The 17,095-nt window shown below is 44.6% G+C and overlaps 1 protein-coding gene across 1 annotated transcript in view; it reads right to left on the bottom strand.

Annotated features, from left to right (window-relative positions):
• The window catches only part of HPS4 (HPS4 biogenesis of lysosomal organelles complex 3 subunit 2), a 53,845-nt gene that overhangs the window by 23,759 nt on the left and 12,991 nt on the right, over positions 1–17,095 (bottom strand). Inside the window, exons 4-7 of the mRNA XM_030219215.1 lie at positions 12,800–12,907; positions 11,139–11,255; positions 5,476–5,570; positions 2,902–2,974 (exon numbers count right to left, since the gene is read on the bottom strand). Of these exons, the coding sequence (XP_030075075.1) occupies positions 2,902–2,974; positions 5,476–5,570; positions 11,139–11,255; positions 12,800–12,907 (393 nt within the window). The remainder of the gene's footprint in view (positions 1–2,901; positions 2,975–5,475; positions 5,571–11,138; positions 11,256–12,799; positions 12,908–17,095) is intronic.

Below are 17,095 nucleotides of genomic sequence, written 5' to 3'. Positions count from 1 at the left end.
ACAGTCTGCAGTTGTTCCTTCAGCAAACTGGATGGCAGCAGCTAGACTGGTAATTGCAGCAGGGGTGAAAGCAAGCTGTGTCCTATTAATCTAAGACACACACTTGCAGTCCCTGCTATCCTGGAGGGGATCTGAGTCAGCAATTTCCTCCCTCTCCTTTGAGCTTCTAACTCATAAGTTTCTCCGTCATATTTGGCTTCCACGATAATCCCATATACCCCTTCGCGCCTCTACGCTCACTTGACTCCCACCACTTGGTCCTTCCCTCCCCCAGACTTGTACACTATCAGGCTTATTTTCGAAAGAGAAGGGCGCCCATCTTCCGACACAAATCGGGAGATGGGCGTCCTTCTCTCTGGGTCGCCCAAATCGGCATAATCGAAAGCCGATTTTGGGCGTCCTCAACTGCTTCCGGTTGCGGGGATGACCAAAGTTCACGGGGGCATGTCGGCACCGTAGCAAAGGCGGGACTGGGGCGTCCTCGGCCGATAATGGAAAAAAGAAGGGCGTCTCTGACGAGCACTTGGCCGACTTTACTTGGTCCATTTTTTCTTGCGACCAAGCTGTGAAAAGGTGCCCAAACTGACCAGATGACCTCCCCTTACTCCCCTAGTGGTCACCAACCCTCTCCCACCCTAAAAAAAAAAAAAAATTTTTTTTGCCAGCCTCAAATTTCATACCCAGCTCCCTGACAGCAGTATGCAGGTCTCTGGAGCAGTTTTAGTGGGTGCAGTGCACTTCAGCCAGGCGGACCCAGGCCCATCCACCCCCAACTGTTACACTTGTGGTGGTAAATGTGAGCCCTCCAAAACCCACCACAAACCCACTGTACCCACATCTGTACCCACACGTAGGTGCCCCCATTCACCCCTTAGGGCTATGGTAGTGGTGTACGGTTGTGGGGAGTGGGTTTTGGGGGGCTCAGCACCTAAGGTAAGGGAGCTATGCACCTGGGAGCAATTTCTGAAGTCCACTGTAGTGCCCCCTAGGGTGCCCGGTTGGTGTCCTGGCATGTCAGGTGGACCAGTGCACTACGAATGCTGGCTTCTCCCACGACCAAATGCCTTGGATTTGGTCGTTTTTGAGATGGGCATCCTCGGTTTCCATTATGGCCGAAAACCGGGGACAACCTTGTCTATTAGATTGTAAGCTCTTTGAGCAGGGACTGTCTTTCTTCTATGTTTGTGCAGCGCTGCGTACGCCTTGTAGCGCTATAGAAATGCTAAATAGTAGTAGTAGTAGTAGTACAACCTTCTCTAAGGTTGCCCTAAATGTTGAGATTTGGGCGTCCCCGACCGTATTATCGAAACGAAAGATGGACACCCATCTTGTTTCGATAATACGGGTTTCCCCGCCCCTTCGCGGGGCTGTCCTGCGAGGATGCCCTCATGAAAACGTGGGCGCCCCGTTCAATTATGCCCCTCTATGAATCTACACATCATTCTGCCTGGTTTTTTATAGCACCTAAACTTTGAAATAACCTTCCCCACTCCCTAACATCTGAACTTTCTTTTCCTTGTTTTAAGGCCTAAATAGATTTAATAGGGACCAAAGAATATAAACTTAGGAACGGAATCCACGCCTAAAATTTACGCATGATCAAAAAAAAGGGGACACAGAAATGGAAGGGTGGAACAGGGGCACGGCTAGAATAATGGTGCTCCATGCGTAAAATTAGGCACAGGCACTGCACCACGTTTTTGCTGGTGCAAATATCTGGCCATGCCTAAATATACACACGACTCTCCGCTTAGGCGTGTATTCTATAAACTGCGACAAACTTTAGGCGCGGCTTATAGAATACTACTTGAACAGTTTTTTTGGCGCAGAATTTATAGAATTTACCCAACAATGTCATGTTTCCGGTGCTCATTTTTAACAACATACAATGACAAGACATATGCCGCTGACATTTCCCATGTTGTTACAAGCAACAGCCCATCCCTAGTCACTACTGTGACAGAATTATGAACCTCCCCCAAGGCTGAGTACATGGCCTTAGCAGCGTCCCCAGTCTTGACAAAGCCAGGGAGTGGAAAACCTGAGCTGAGAGCTGAATCCGGTTCCCTCTGCTCGGTAATTTTTTTTTATTTTTTGTTACATTTGTACCCCGCGCTTTCCCACTCATGGCAGGGCTCAATGCGGCTTACATGGGGCAATGGAGGGTTAAGTGACTTGCCCAGAGTCACAAGGAGCTGCCTGTGCCAGGAATCAAACTTAGTTCCTCAGGACCAAAGTCCACCACCCTAACCACTAGGCCACTCCCACTGTTGCTACTATTTGAGATTCTACATGGAATGTTGCTATTCCACTAGAAGTCGGCCCTTGCAAATCACCAATATGGCCGCGCAGGCTTCTGCTTCTGTGAGTCTGACGTCCTGCACGTACGTGCAGGACGTCAGACTCACAGAAACAGAAGCCTGCGCAGCCTTCTACATGGAATGTTGCTAGTGGAATAGCAACATTCCATGTAGAATCTCCAATAGTAGCAACATTCCATGTAGAATCTCCAATTTCCAATAGTAGCAACATTTCATGTAGAATCTCCAATAGTAGCAACATTCCATGTAGAATCTCCAATAGTATCTATTTTATTTTTGTTACATTTGTACCCTTCGCTTTCCCACTCATGGCAGGCTCAATGCGGCTTACATGGGGCAATGGAGGGTTAAGTGACTTGCCCAGAGTCACAAGGAGCTGCCTGTGCCTGAAGTGGGAATCGAACTCAGTTCCTCAGTTCCCCAGGACCAAGGTCCACCACCCTAACCACTAGGCCACTCCTCCACTAGTCAGAGGTGGTAATGTGCAATACCACCTCTGCGTCACCAGCCACCTCCAATCCACACAATCTAAACGGGCTCAACCGTCATTATATACCGTGAAAGCTCTCAGCATACTTACCTTCCCTACAAGCTGATCTCTTTGAAAGAGGATTTTGGCTGTAAGTGGAGGTGGCAACTGAGTGCTGACAATCCTAGAAGTAAAAAGAGACAAAAGAAATTCTACTAAAAGGCAGTGTTGTTCAAAGTATTAGGCCAAAGTACTTAAGTAAAAGTAAAAATAAATGTGTATATTTCAATACTTAAGTAAAAGTTAAAAGGACAGCAAAGAACACATTAAAAATGTACTTAAGTAAAAGTTAAAAAGTTGCCGAATATATTTTTTGAATAAAAAGTAAAAGTAGAACGACAATGAATGCAGCTATTATTAACGTTTTTACGTAACAGCTTTTTTGCTCTACAAATCAATCCACTTTGCTTTTAGTAAAACTAAATTTTTGAAAATGACTGTCAACCTATGCAAGTTTGCTAGAGTCATTAATCCAGCACAGCTAAAAAGGTTCAACAACTACACTAGCAGAAAGCGGATAGTTCAGTTGTGGTCATTTTATTTATTTAATTTGTTGTATTTGTATCCCACATTTTCCCACCTATTTGCAGGATTTTGTAGTCTGGATCTACTTATGGCTGCCTAGTTGGTCATTCATGATGAACCAGGTTTATTAAACTGAACATTTTGACAGTATGAGATAAAATGTATTATCTATTCCTAACTAAATACTATCCAGATTTCCACCTGTTCATCCTATATAATAATTCTCACCTCCAACATTCTGAGGCTGCCTGGAACAATTGTTTTCTGCTGGAGGTGGTGTCCTTCATGTAGTAGATAAGAGTGACGTCACACAACCCACACCAGATTGGTCAATAGAAGGGAGAGGGGCGGAGCCACGATACAGGGAGCAGCGAATCAGCAGAACACTGGGAATGCACAGCAGCAGGAACAGAAGCCTCTCACACACATACTCTCTCTCAAACATACACACTCAGAGGAAAACCTTGCTAGCGCCCGTTTCCTTTCAAACAGAAATGGGCCTTTTTACTAGTATTATATAAGTAGACCATTATTGCTATGAACTGATAATTGCAGATTCATTTAAATTATTATGAAATGGTTAACCCAGCTTGTAAATTGTCAAAACATTAAAACAGTTTTGAGGAACTTCCGCAGACCCACCTACATTTTGGCACTGGCGCAGCCTGATTCACTCTATGGTAACAAAGGAGGCGAGAGATGCGAAGGGATCGTACAAGTGTAAATCCAGATTTTTGAAACTTTGGGACTTGTATTTGACTTCGTTGACCCCCAGGAGTAGAAGTGTGGTTCTAAATGGCCTGTGATAGTTCATTCTCCAGATTTGACATGATATTTAAACTAGGGATTGGTAGCGACTGCTATAGCTCATTCTCCAGATTTGATATGGCAATTTAGGGATTGGGAGGGATTGTCGAATGCCTGTTATAGCGACCGCTCCACTCTCCTGGGGGCTATATTTTTTATTTATTTACGTCAATTTATATACCGTATCTTATTGCTACTGCAAGACAGAACGGTTTACAATTTATAAAAAGAAGCAATACAATATGTACAGGTTGGACAAACATTAGAACTCCAGTCATTACAGGAAAGCACAGCAAACCCACAAACTAGCTACATAAGATGAAAAACAGTATAACTCATGATTAATATACAGGAGAACACCGCAAATACAAAATTAAATACATAATATAATCTACACAGACAAATAATACAGTTTTGATTTAATATATATTACAGATGCCCATTTATAACCTTTCATCCATTATTCTAAATTCTGTTCTACATACTCGATAAAGTAGAAGGTTTTCAAAAGTTTCCGAGTGTGGGCCCTGGGGGGGGGGGGGGGGGATGGTTGTGAATTACTGGTTGGTTATTAATGGGGACGCGGGGGGAAGGGGGGTTGGTTTGGGTACTGGCTGTGTTTTGAGTTGTTGGAGGTTGTGGGGGGATATGGGGAAGAGAATACAGTATACCGCCTTGGGAACCCTAATCTGTTTGGTTTCCGATTGTTCTGAGGGAGTTGTAAAATAATGAGCAGAGTGGAACGGGTAGACGTGAATCATTTGTTTATTCTTTCCAAGAATACTAGGACTAGGGGGCATGAGATGAAGCTACAAAGTAGTAAATTTAAAACGAATTGTAAAAAATGTTTCTTCACTCAACGTGTAATTAAACTCTGGAATTTGTTACCAGAGAATGTGGTAAAGGCGGTTAGCTTAGCGGGGTTTTAAAAAGGTCTGGACGACTTCCTAAAGGAAAAGTCCATAGACTATTATTAAATTGACTTGGGGAAAATTCACTGCTATTTCTGGGATAAGCAGCATAAAATGTATTGAACTTTTTCAGGATCTTGCCAAGTATTTGTGACCTGGATTGGCCACTGTTGGAAAAAGGATGCTGGGCTCGATGGACCTTTGGTCTGTCCCAGTGTGGCAATAATTATGTATTTACGCAGGGGGTGATTTTTATAAGCAGCATTTTACACACATACACTAACATATACATGCAAAAATGCCTTTATAAAATTACTCCCCCCCACCGCTCCTCTGGATAAAAGGAAAGAAAAAAACTGGCAACATGACCTCACATGCTTACCGGCCTTTATAAGAGATGCATCCAGCTAAGACGTGAGGAGAACGTTGACAAGTCTGTAAAATGAGAGCTGCTTTCAGCATCAACAGGGCGTCCACCTATCAAGAATGAGAAGAGCATGAAGGGATGTGTCTTCAACAGAAAATTAAAAACACACACACAAATGAAAGTAAGAACAATGTGGAATCTATTTACAAACTGTTTGCTGTTAATGTGGCAATTAATGGACAGGAAGAGTTAACATGGCGCCTTAGAACAGTGCACGGTAATCTCTGTATTAACAACTACTGTGAAAAATGAGTGGTTAATGTTAGCATAGAGGTAATTACCAGTGGCATAGCTAGGTGGGGCCACAGGGGCCTGGGGCCCTCCCCCCCAAATTTCCTCTGGGACCCTGGTTTTGTTGGCAGAAGTCCCCAACCCCCTCCAGCTGAAGCAATGTCCAGTGCCAGTCTCCGGTGCCACTGCATTGCCTGCCCTGCCTTCTCCTCATGTCTGGCACACTCCTTTTAGTGAAACTGAGCATGCTCAATTTCACTAAAAGGAGCGTGCAGGACATGAGGGGAAGACAGAGCAGGGCAGGCAATGTGGCAGCGCCAGAGACCGGCACTGGACAACGCTTAAGCTGGCAGGGTTTGGGGACCCCTGCCAACCAAGTTATTTGCTGCAGCAGTGGGTGGGGAACGGCAGGGCAGCGGGGTGTGCGGAAAGGGGATGGCGAGGCGGCGGGGGGGGGGGGGGTGGCGGCGGCGGGGCGGCAGACAAAAATGTGCCCCCTACCTCGGGCTCTGGCCCCCTCCCACCGCGAAGTCTGGCTACGCCCCTGGTAATTACTACATGTAACATATCAGAGACAGCATTAACTTCATCCATCTTATATGCAATGTGGGTAAGGGAAGATGCTGGGAATGTCCCCAACAGTTAACACAGAGGTTCGGCAGTAACCACACGTTAATTTTTGACAGTTAACACACTGTAACTACAAAACTTTACCATAGTTTGGTATACAGGCCCCTACGCTATTTAGATGCACTGAGAAGAACCATTTTCAAAGGCTGATAATTTGGATAAATACTCATTTTTACATGAGGCCTCATGGTGCAATTGGTAGGCTATTTGCCTACTGTGCCTATGACTTGAGTTTGAATCCCATGTGGGATTTCCGTCAGGTAGCTGGCCTCTGCCCTTGTATCGCTCCATGGTGCGACCGCACCTCAAATATTGTGTTCAATTCTGGTCACTGCATCTCAAAAAAGATATAGTGGAATTAGAAAAGGTACAGAGAAGGGCAACAAAAATGAAAAAGGGGATGGGACGACTTCCCTATGAGGAAAGGCAGAAGCGTCTAGGGCTCTTCAGCTTGGAGAAAAGACGGCTGAGGGGAGATATAATAGAGGTCTATAAAATAATGAGCGGAGTGAATGGGTAGAAGCGAATAGCTTGTTTACTCTTTCCAAAAATACTAGGACTAGGTGGCACACAATGAAGCTACAAACTAGTAAATTTAAAACAAATCGGAGAAAATATTTCTTCACTCAACATGCAATTAAACTCTGGAATTCGTTGCCAGAGAATGTAGTAAAAGCAGTTAGCTAAGTGGGGTTTAAAAAAAAGGTTTGGACAGCTTCCTAAAGGAAATGTCTATAGATTATTAAAATGGACTTGGGGAAAATCTACTGCTTATTTCTAGGATAAGAAGCATAAAATGTTTGGCAGGTACTTGTGACCTGAATTGGCCACTGTTGGAAACAGGATGCTGAGCTTCATGGACTTTTAGTCTGTCCCAGTATGGCAATACTTATGTACTTACTAGTAAAAAAGGCCTGTTTCTGACACAAATGAAACGGGCGCTAGCAAGGTTTTCCTCGGAGTGTATATGTTTGAGAGAGTATATGTGAGAGTGACTGTGTGTGAGAGAGAGAGTGAATGTGCGAGTGTGTGTGTCTGTGAGAGAGAGAGTGAGTCTGGGTGAGAGTGTGTCTGTGAGAGTGAGAGAGAGAGAGTGTGTGTGAGAATGAGAGAGAGAGAGTGTGTGTGAGAATGAGAGTGTGTGCAAGTGCATATGTGAGAGACAGTGTGAGAGAGAGAGTGTGTTTCACACAGATACAGTGTGTGAGAGAGAGACTGTGTGTGACACACAGACTCTCTGTAAGACTGAGTGTATGAGACCAAGAGAGTGTGTGAGTGACTATGTGACACATAGAGAGTGAATGTGATACAGTGTGAGATAGAGTGTGAGAGAGAGAAAGACTGACTGTGAGAGAGAGAAAGACAGTGTGTGTGAGAGAGAGAGAGAGAGAGAGAGAGAGAGAGAGAGTGTGTGTGTGTGACAGAGATACCTCCCCCCCCTCTCTGGTGTCAGGCCCCCCTCCCTCCCTCTGGTGTCAGGCCCCCTCCCCTCTCTTTCTCTGGTGTCTGAGCATTACTGTGCAGGATGCTGAGCTCTGGCTGTGCTTCAAGGAACTGACCAATCCTATTTAATAGAATGCACCTCCAACATTCTGAAGCCGAGAAACCTCGTGTGGTTGGTCACTTCTGCTTGTGACAAACCCGGAAGTACGTGATGTCAATTCAGGAGATGGATACAGAGAGCAGGAATGCCTCAGCCATGCAGTCAGCTTCAGAATGCTGGAGGTGTGTTTTATTATATAGGATGTAACCATCCATCTACTTTTGGTTAGTAAAAAATACCCAGTCTAAGCCTGGAGGTGGTGGTGGGGGGGAGAAGACCAGGGAAGGCAATGACAAACCACCCAATAACTGTCTGCCAAGAAAATGGCGTGTCAGTGGCAGCCCTTCAAGTTGTTCATGACGTGATACTGGTGTATATCTTTTACTGAATAATTCAAGCAGATTGGCCTGACTGAGACCTACCCCCCCGCAGAGCATGATCCATCATACATGTCCATTCATCTGCATTAAAAGGGAGCCTTCTGCTGGGCACGTTTAGCTCGCGGAGTAACTGGTGTGTGCGGTAGTCAAATCTGCCCCCTCCAGTTTATTCTCTTCTCCCACCCACATGAATAGCAGGTGCGAAGTACCCAGGCACTTTTAATGCACGTACTTTGGAGTGGCTAACTGCAGAGGAAAACAATGTATAGCATTTCCCCTTTGAATGTACATATGCTACAAGTGTCTCTGTTCCCTCCAATTAATACAGGCAAATCAAAACTTTCCTCTAAAGTCAGTCCATCATATTTAATCTTTTTAGGTGCTGCCGGCAGATCCTATTGCTGATAGAAATATAAATGGATATTGTTTGTTACAGCCAATAGCACACACCGGTACATAAGCACATAAGCACCGCCATACTGGGAAAAAACCAAGTGTCCATCAAGCCCAGCATCCTGTCTCCGACAGCGGCCAATCCAGGCTTCAAGAACCCGGCAAACCCCCCCCCCCCCCCCCCCCCCCCCCCCCCCCCCCCCCCCCCCCCCCCCCCCCCCCCAACAAAATTATTTTTAATAATGTTCAATGGACTTTTCACTCAGGAATCTGTCAAACCCCCCCTTAAACTCTGTAAGGCCAGCTGCTGTCACTACATTCTCCAGCAACGAGTTCCAGAGTCCAAGTACACGCTGAGTAAAGAAAAACTCTCTCTTATTTGTTTTAAATCTACCATATTCTAGCCTCATCTTGTGTCCCCTGGTTTTGTTGTTGTTTGAAAGTGTAAACAAACGCTTCACATCTGTCCGCTCTACTCTGCTCATTATCTTGTATACTTCTATCATATCACCCCTCAGCTGCCTTTTCTCCAAGTTGAAGAGCCCTAACCTTCTTAGCCTTTCCTCATAGGGGAGTCGTTCCATCCCTTTTATCATTTTCATCGCCCTTCTCTGCACCTTCTCCAATTCCTTTATATCTTTTTTGAGATGCAGCGACCAGAATTGGACACAATATTCGAGGTGCAGTCCGTTTCTGAACCCAGTCCACGGGGGCACACCCAGCCAGTCGGGTTTTCAGGATTATCTCCAACGAATATACATGACAGAGGCAATATATGCACATTTATGTCGTGTATATTCACTGTGGATATCCTGAAAATCCGACTAGCTGGGTGTGCCTCATGGACTGGGTTGAAAGGCACTGCTTTAAACAAACACTATCTCAACCAGTCACCAAGGAATGCCAGCTACGCTGAACTGCAGAACTAAACAGCACCCCTCAACAACCTTTCCTATCCAGGGTCACCTTTTTAAACCTTTTAGTCTACATTATTGATACTATCATTCCTGGTCACCATCATAACAAACATCTTGGCTAATTAAATGAAAGGGAAAAGCAAAATACAAAAATGTATGCCCAAAAAAAATCTAAGTATTTTCATTAGTTATTTCCTTGTATCTTGGTTTAGAATTTTGTGGACTAACTTTGAAGGACTATTTCCTTAATTTTTTTAAGTTCAATGAATCTTGTTATTGCTGATTTGACTAATGCATTTATAAGTTTGTTCTTTGAATGTAATATCATTAAACCTATAAATAAAAAGAGTAAAAAAAAAAAAAAAAAGACAATGAGGATAGCATTCAAAAGACATTATTTGTGTTAAATTGGGAACTACCAGTAACGCAGACAAACGTTTGTATTTGAAATCCCACCCTTCTGCTCAGCATTTACATTTTCTCTGGTAAACTTGTCCACCGCCCAAAATGTAACCAAATAGAGGTGGAGCAGATGTGGTTTAAGGAAAAAAAAAACGGGGCAAGCGATTCACAAGATCCAAAACAGCGGTATGAAAGGCGCAGATCACACAGGAAATGCTGTGTGACATTGTCATCTTTTGGCATAGACTGCTCTTTACCAAGGAGGTGAAGTGGCTTGTAGTGGAGGAGTGGCCTAGTGGTTAGGGTGGTGGACTTTGGTCCTGGGGAACTGAGTTCGATTCCCACTTCAAGCACAGGCAGCTCCTTGTGACTCTGGGCAAGTCACTTAACCCTCCATTGCCCCATGTAAGCCGCATTGAGCCTGCCATGAGTGGGAAAGCGCAGGGTACAAATGTAACAAAAATAAAATAGATACTATTGGAGATTCTACATGGAATGTTGCTACTATTGGAGATTCTACATGGAATGTTGCTATTCCACTAGCAACATTCCATGTAGAAGGTTGCGCAGGCTTCTGTTTCTGTGAGTCTGACGTCACAGAAAGCGCGGGGTACAAATGTAACAAAAATTAAAAAAAATAAACACCGTTTGGTTACTTTAGCCCCTGACGCAGCCCTTGTGTGGGCAAAACCCGGCCAGAAATACTTTATAGACCTCACATGAATAAAGTATTTCTCAAATACTTTCCTGTGTGATCTGCAACTTTCACACTGCAGATATGGTTTGGCCAGAGCTCTGCCCTAAAGTTATCCAAATAACTTTGAACAGACGTTCAGCAGCAGATTTATTTGGATAATATTAACCGGATATTCAGCTGCTGCTGTTGAATATGGGCCTCAGTGAAATTTATTTATTTATTTAGGGCCTCTTTTACAAAGCCACGCTACCGATTCTCCGTGCGGCAAATGAGAGGAAGCCTATTCAATTCTTATGGGCTTTCTCTCATTTGCCATGCAGGAATCACTAGCGCGTCTTTGTAAAAAAAAAACCCTTATTTTCCCTTACATGAAAATACCTCTTTCAAGTGTTAGCATGGCATATCCCATATCAACTGGCACTTACCTTTGTTTTATCCAGATTCCAAAGTGAATTAAATATCTTGTACAGGTCACCGGTGTCTTTCTGAATATGTTGTAAATATAGATCCCACTCCTTATTCAGTTCAACCTGAGGAATTACCTGGACAGGAAAGTGAGCAAATGATGTAGCCATCTTAGCTTTAACCTTCATACACTAACCAAGCCTTGACTAAAAAGATTTTCTATATGCTGAAAAAGTTAAGAAGGGTAAGAAAATATTTTATTTATTTATTACATTTGTACCCCACGCTTTCCCACACATAGCAGGTTCAATGCGGCTTACATAATAATAAATAGAATTACAAAGTCTTGTAAGGAGAATATTACAGTCTGTAATAAACATAGTAATAGTAAGAAGAGAATATATCAATTGAACATGGGAAGGTAAGCAAGATAGGATGAGCAGCGAGATTGAGGGGTATGGTGTAGGGAAGATGAAGAGAAAGGACTGGAGATGTAATCTGTTGGGTTGATCGTGAGCCCTTGGGCCCTGGCCGAGGCCAGCAGGGCGCCGACCCAGGCCAAGGAGAGACCAACTCACCACCGCACACCCCAGCTACACAATACCCCCTAAGCTACCCCTCCCGACAGTCCCTCAGGAAGAAGGGAAATAGGCATACCGGCGGGCCTCGCGGCCAAACCAGAACCCACGCACACAGAGCCACTCGTGCGAGCCTCACGGCTGAACTGGAACCCAATCACACACAGGGAGGGGTGAAAGAACCCAGAGGGCCCCAAGATGCCAGACACGCGCTGAACACCAGCAATAGGGCAGAGGGGGAAACAAAGACCAGAGCGGGCCACGCCCACCCAGGGGACTAGCGCAGGACAAGGGAACTAACACAGCAACCCCCCCCCCCCCCCCACCAGGGTAGGAGCCCTAGGCAGAAGCCAGAGGAACCAGACACAAAAGGAAGGTAGAAAGCCTTTGCCTCAAACCCACTGTAGACAGAGGCACACAGAACACAAAGGGTTAAGCTTGTAGAGCCAGCAGAGAGAGAGTGCCATAAATCAACAAACAATCAGAGAGAACGCTTCCCCTCCCCCTTGGGAGAGGAGCATCCAACAAACACACTGGCAGAGGCAGGAATAGAATACACACAGTACACAAAGGGTTAAACTCACTGAGCCAGCAGGCCGGGACACTGGGAAGAGAAATCCTTAAAACAAACAAACAAAGGAGAACAGCTCTCACTCAGCCCAGAGCTGAAAATGAACGTGCAGCAAAATTAAAAATTGGCGTGCGTCCATTTTGGGTCCGAGACCTTACCGCCACCCACAGACCTAGCGATAAGGTCTCTCATGTTAACTATGCAGTAATCGCCTACCCGCGTCACGTCGGAGTTACGGATTTTCGCCACGCGCCCAGAAAATAAAATATATTTTCTAACGCGCGTAGCAGACGCGCATACAAAATTAAATTACCGCACGGGCCAAGTGGTAGCCGGGCGGTAACTCCGATTTGATGCACGTTGAGCCCCTAGGCGGCTTAGTAAAAGGGCCCCTTATAAATTAATTATTGATTCTTCAGGTTTGTCTGAATTCTTGATTATGTGTAATTCACACTGAACTACAAGGTTGTAGTGGAATATAAGAATGTATTAGTATCAGCAACCATTATGTGGGTTAATAATTGGCAATCACCTGGTAAGCATGCCTGACAGGTCCATTATAAAACTGAAACAATCCAATTAATTGATCCAGAAACTGTAAGCAGCTCCCATCGGCAAGTTCCACTGTACAACCCAGAGCCTTTGAAATAAAGGAGAGAGTGGCTTAAAATACAATACTGGAAAAGCCTGACAGAAGCAAATGTTAACATTTCACAGGTAAAAACAATTCCTTGAAATATCATTCTACTGGTTTTAGGCTTCTAATAGGCAGTTTTCTTACTGTCTTCTCCTGGAATCTTAACTCTATTGAAATTCAATAGGCCTCATCTGATAATTACCGCATCTCCACTTGTGCTATTTTGGCACATTAACGAAGTCTCTAAAAGACTTAAATAAGAGCTCTGAGATCATGAGATCCTTTTCTTGCTAGTATTTAAAAATGTCAAATAATTACATTTCAGTTCTATTGTCTGGGGGGGGGGGGGGGGGGGTTATCGCCATTGTTCTCCACGTCCTCCCTCCCCGACCTTCCATTAAGCTACCATTACACGCAGTTTCAAGCATTCAGCTAAGCTTTTCCAGTAACTCACCTTGAGATACTACTGAAAAAGGTATGAGCTGAACATTAAAGATATTCCCTTCTATACAATCGGAAACCAAACAAATTAGGGTCCTGTAGGGGTATTTCCCTGTGATCTAGCCTTTGCTGGTCTGGGCCTATACAAGCCTATGACATCTGGGTATAATAAGATGGCTGCTGCAACATCTCTGTGTCAGCAAGATCCAGCTTCAGCTTGTGGAAAATCGCTGACAGGCTTGCTAAAGCCAAGGACAGTCTGTGTTCTAAACACCCCCTTCTATCACCCTGAGAACGGAGTAGGGAGGCAGACATGGCTCCAGAAGTTACCATTCTCCAAGGTCACAAAACAAAGAACTCTTCTTGCCCATGTACTGAACTGGACAAGATCATGATTGGTTCCTACCATCACCTGACCGAGAGGTACGGGGAAAGCGGGAACAGAACAGAAGTGAGTCGGAGACCCTTGGAAGAGGGGCAACTGGTAAGAGGACCTGAGAAATCCAGCAAGGCTCGGGGGGGGAGCCAGAGACTTTGTATGATACCAACATCGTGACCTGCATCCTGGTGCAAATACCTGTGGCAGAGATATTGGCCCTGATAACCAAAGGAGTGACGGGAACCTACATGGGCTGATAAAGACCTGCACTACAAAAGACACAGACAGCTAAAATAGCGTCTGGGGAGATTCTGCTCCGATCTTATCTGAAGCCGTCATCACGACAGCGTGGTAAGATCACAGTGATATATTTCCTGGTCTGGGGTTAGGCAGTGGTTTTATCTAAGTACGACTGGTTTATGTCAGCTCTTGGTCAGGGAAAGCAGCTAATGTGTATTTTGCATAAGATGTGATAAGTTTCATAAGGATTATTAGGTTATCATTTGTACTGTTCTAATCATTACCGTACCTAGTCTCAGGATAATCAGAGTGTAGTTTAGACAATATATTTTGGTAGTGCTCATATCAGTAAGGGATATTTTTATTGCATAAGCTAGCGCAGAGTATTTCTATTTTCTTATCCATAATAAAGCTAATATATATATATCTATCAGCTGTGTCTTTCTTTTTCACTCTACACACCAAAACACCTGGAGAGGTGCCAGAAGCAAGATTCCTGTATCTCACCCTAGACAGAGCTAGTGAGTCTGTTGGTATAAGTAATCTGTGGGTACTTGTTGCCCTAGGTATTATTTATCTCACCCTACAGTCCCCAAGTCAGTATACCGTATCCCCTTCCCTATATCCCCCCACAACCTCCAAAAACTCAAAACACAGCCAGTACCCAAACCAACCCCCTTCCCCCCGCATCCCCATTAATAACCAACCCCCCCCCCCCCCCCAGGGCCTACACTCTTACAGCCCCCAGGAGAGTGGAGCGGTCGCTATAATAGGCATTCGGCAATCCCTCCCAATCCCTAGCTAAGTTGTCATATCAAATCTGGAGAATGAGCTATGGGAATCGCTACCAATCCCTAGTTAAATATCATGTCAAATCTGGAGAATGAACTATCACAGGCCATTTAGAACCAAACTTCTACTCCTGTACACGTGTATGATCCCTTCGCATCTCTCGCCTCCTATGTTCCCATAGAGTGAATCAGGCTGCGCCAGTGCCAAAATGTAGGTGGGTCTGCGGAAGTTCCTCAAAACTGTTTTAATGTTTTGACAATTTACAAGCTGAGTTAACCATTTCATAATAATTTAAAAGAATCTGCAATTATTAGTTCATAGCAATAATAATCTACTTACATAATATGAACATGTGAAAATCTGGGTAGTATTTAGTTAGGAATAGATAATACATTTTTTTTTTTGGTTACATTTGTAGCCCGCGCTTTCCCACTCATGGCATGCTCAATGCGGCAGGCAATGGAGGGTTAAGTGACTTGCCCAGAGTCACAAGGAGTTGCCTGTGCCGGGAATCGAATTCAGTTCCTCAGTTCCCCAGGACCAAAGTCCACCACCCTAACCACTAGGCCACTCCTCCACTCACACTGTCAAAATGTTCAGTTTAATAAACCTGGTTCATCATGAATGACCAACTAGTCAGCCATAAGCAGATCCAGACCACAACGGGTTTATATTTATGCATATCGTGGTCCTTGGAAAATGCAACTGGTCTTCCCTCAAGCACAATGACTCAACGTTATCTTGCCTTTAATGGTAGATCAGTAACATCTCTGGCAGCAAGAACAGCTTGAGCTTTATAAGTTCACAAGGAGGAGCTGCTTGCCAATATCACAAAAAGAGAGAAAAGAAACAAAAAGAATATTTAAACTGGGTAGACTGTGTTCTTTCAGGAATCAAGTCTTCAGTGTGCCTTCAAAGCATCATTCACCATCACAATGCAGGTAACAGAATATCGAGTCCAAACTAGTTGAAAGTCAGTGGCTTATTATGCTTACCTGGGACACCTTATAAGTGGTCGCCTTCATTTAGGTACCTGAGACCATCTGGTAGGAGCCTATTCTATGACAGAACCAAGGTGTCCAGGTTCCGTTCTAGAATACTAGTGTAACCCAGTAACGTATAGGTAACCACACTTACCTCAAACATAGAGCTGGAACAAGTGCGGGCATGTAAATGCATATTTACAGTATGCTGTAAGTTATGTGCTAAGTGGGAGATCTACCTACGTGTTGACCATGCTCTGTCCTAGTGTATGCTCCCCTTGTGCACACGCACTATACAAGTTGCATGCATTGGTACAAAATAGCACTTAATGGGCAAGCTAGCATGCAAGACTGAAAGGCCCTTTTACTAAGCAGTGCTAAGCCCACCGCGGGCTTGCCTCACGCCAAACAGGAACTACCACTGGGCTACCGCAGCAGACCGGCGGTATTTTCCACCCCCAGCGCATACCATTCCTGGCACTAAAAAAAATATTTTCTATTTTTGCAGCACCGACGGGTTAGTACAGGAGCCCTTACCGCCACCTCAATGGGTGGCGGTGAGTGCTCCCCCCCCCCCCCCCCCGAAATGGCCGTGTGGGTAAGTGGTTCACTTATTGCATGGTCATTTCTTTAAAAAAACAAAAACAAACAAAAAGACAGCCTTTTACCTGCTGAGGTAAAAGGGGGCTTGGCTTCAGAGCACATCAAAAACACGTGCCAATGCTAACGCAGGTCCCCTTTTACTGCAGCTTAGTAAAAGGACCCCTCAGTTTGCACTTATGCAGGTATATGCTAGTATTCTAACAATTACATGCAAACCCCCAAATTATATAGGGTGGACTGCCAAGATGTGCGTGCAAATTAATTGGTTAAACTCTTATCAATAATTGGGTACCCACAACTAATTATGGTTAATTGGCACTCATTAAAATTTGCACATGCAATCTGACTGCGTGTTATTCTATAAGGTAGGGTGCCTAACTCCCATAGCGTGTACTCAAAAGGGGGTGTGGTCATAGGAGGGGGCAGAGGCGTGTCAGGGGCATTCTGAAAAGTTGCATGCACAGTTACAGAATACTGGGTCAGCACGCCTAACTTGGGTGTCAGCACTTACACCAGGATTCAGCAGACCGTAAAAACCCAAAACATTAAGCGTGGGAATCGGCGCTACAAGCTAATCTATGAACAGTGCATGCCCTTTACAGAATAGCGCTTACCACAGATTTTTTTTTCAGTGTCCATTTCTTTTTTTTTTTTTTTTTGCAACGCAGGCAGAGTTTAACACAAGTTTAAGAGGAACGAACACATGGAGGAGTGGCCTAGTGGTTAGGGTTGCGGACTTTGGTCCTGGGGAAC

This window comes from Microcaecilia unicolor, chromosome 11 (genome assembly GCF_901765095.1).
Source record: "Microcaecilia unicolor chromosome 11, aMicUni1.1, whole genome shotgun sequence".
NCBI classification, from domain to species: domain Eukaryota; kingdom Metazoa; phylum Chordata; class Amphibia; order Gymnophiona; family Siphonopidae; genus Microcaecilia; species Microcaecilia unicolor.
The sequence above is the reverse complement of the archived record's forward strand: the minus strand, read 5'-3'. Positions and strand labels throughout refer to the sequence as shown.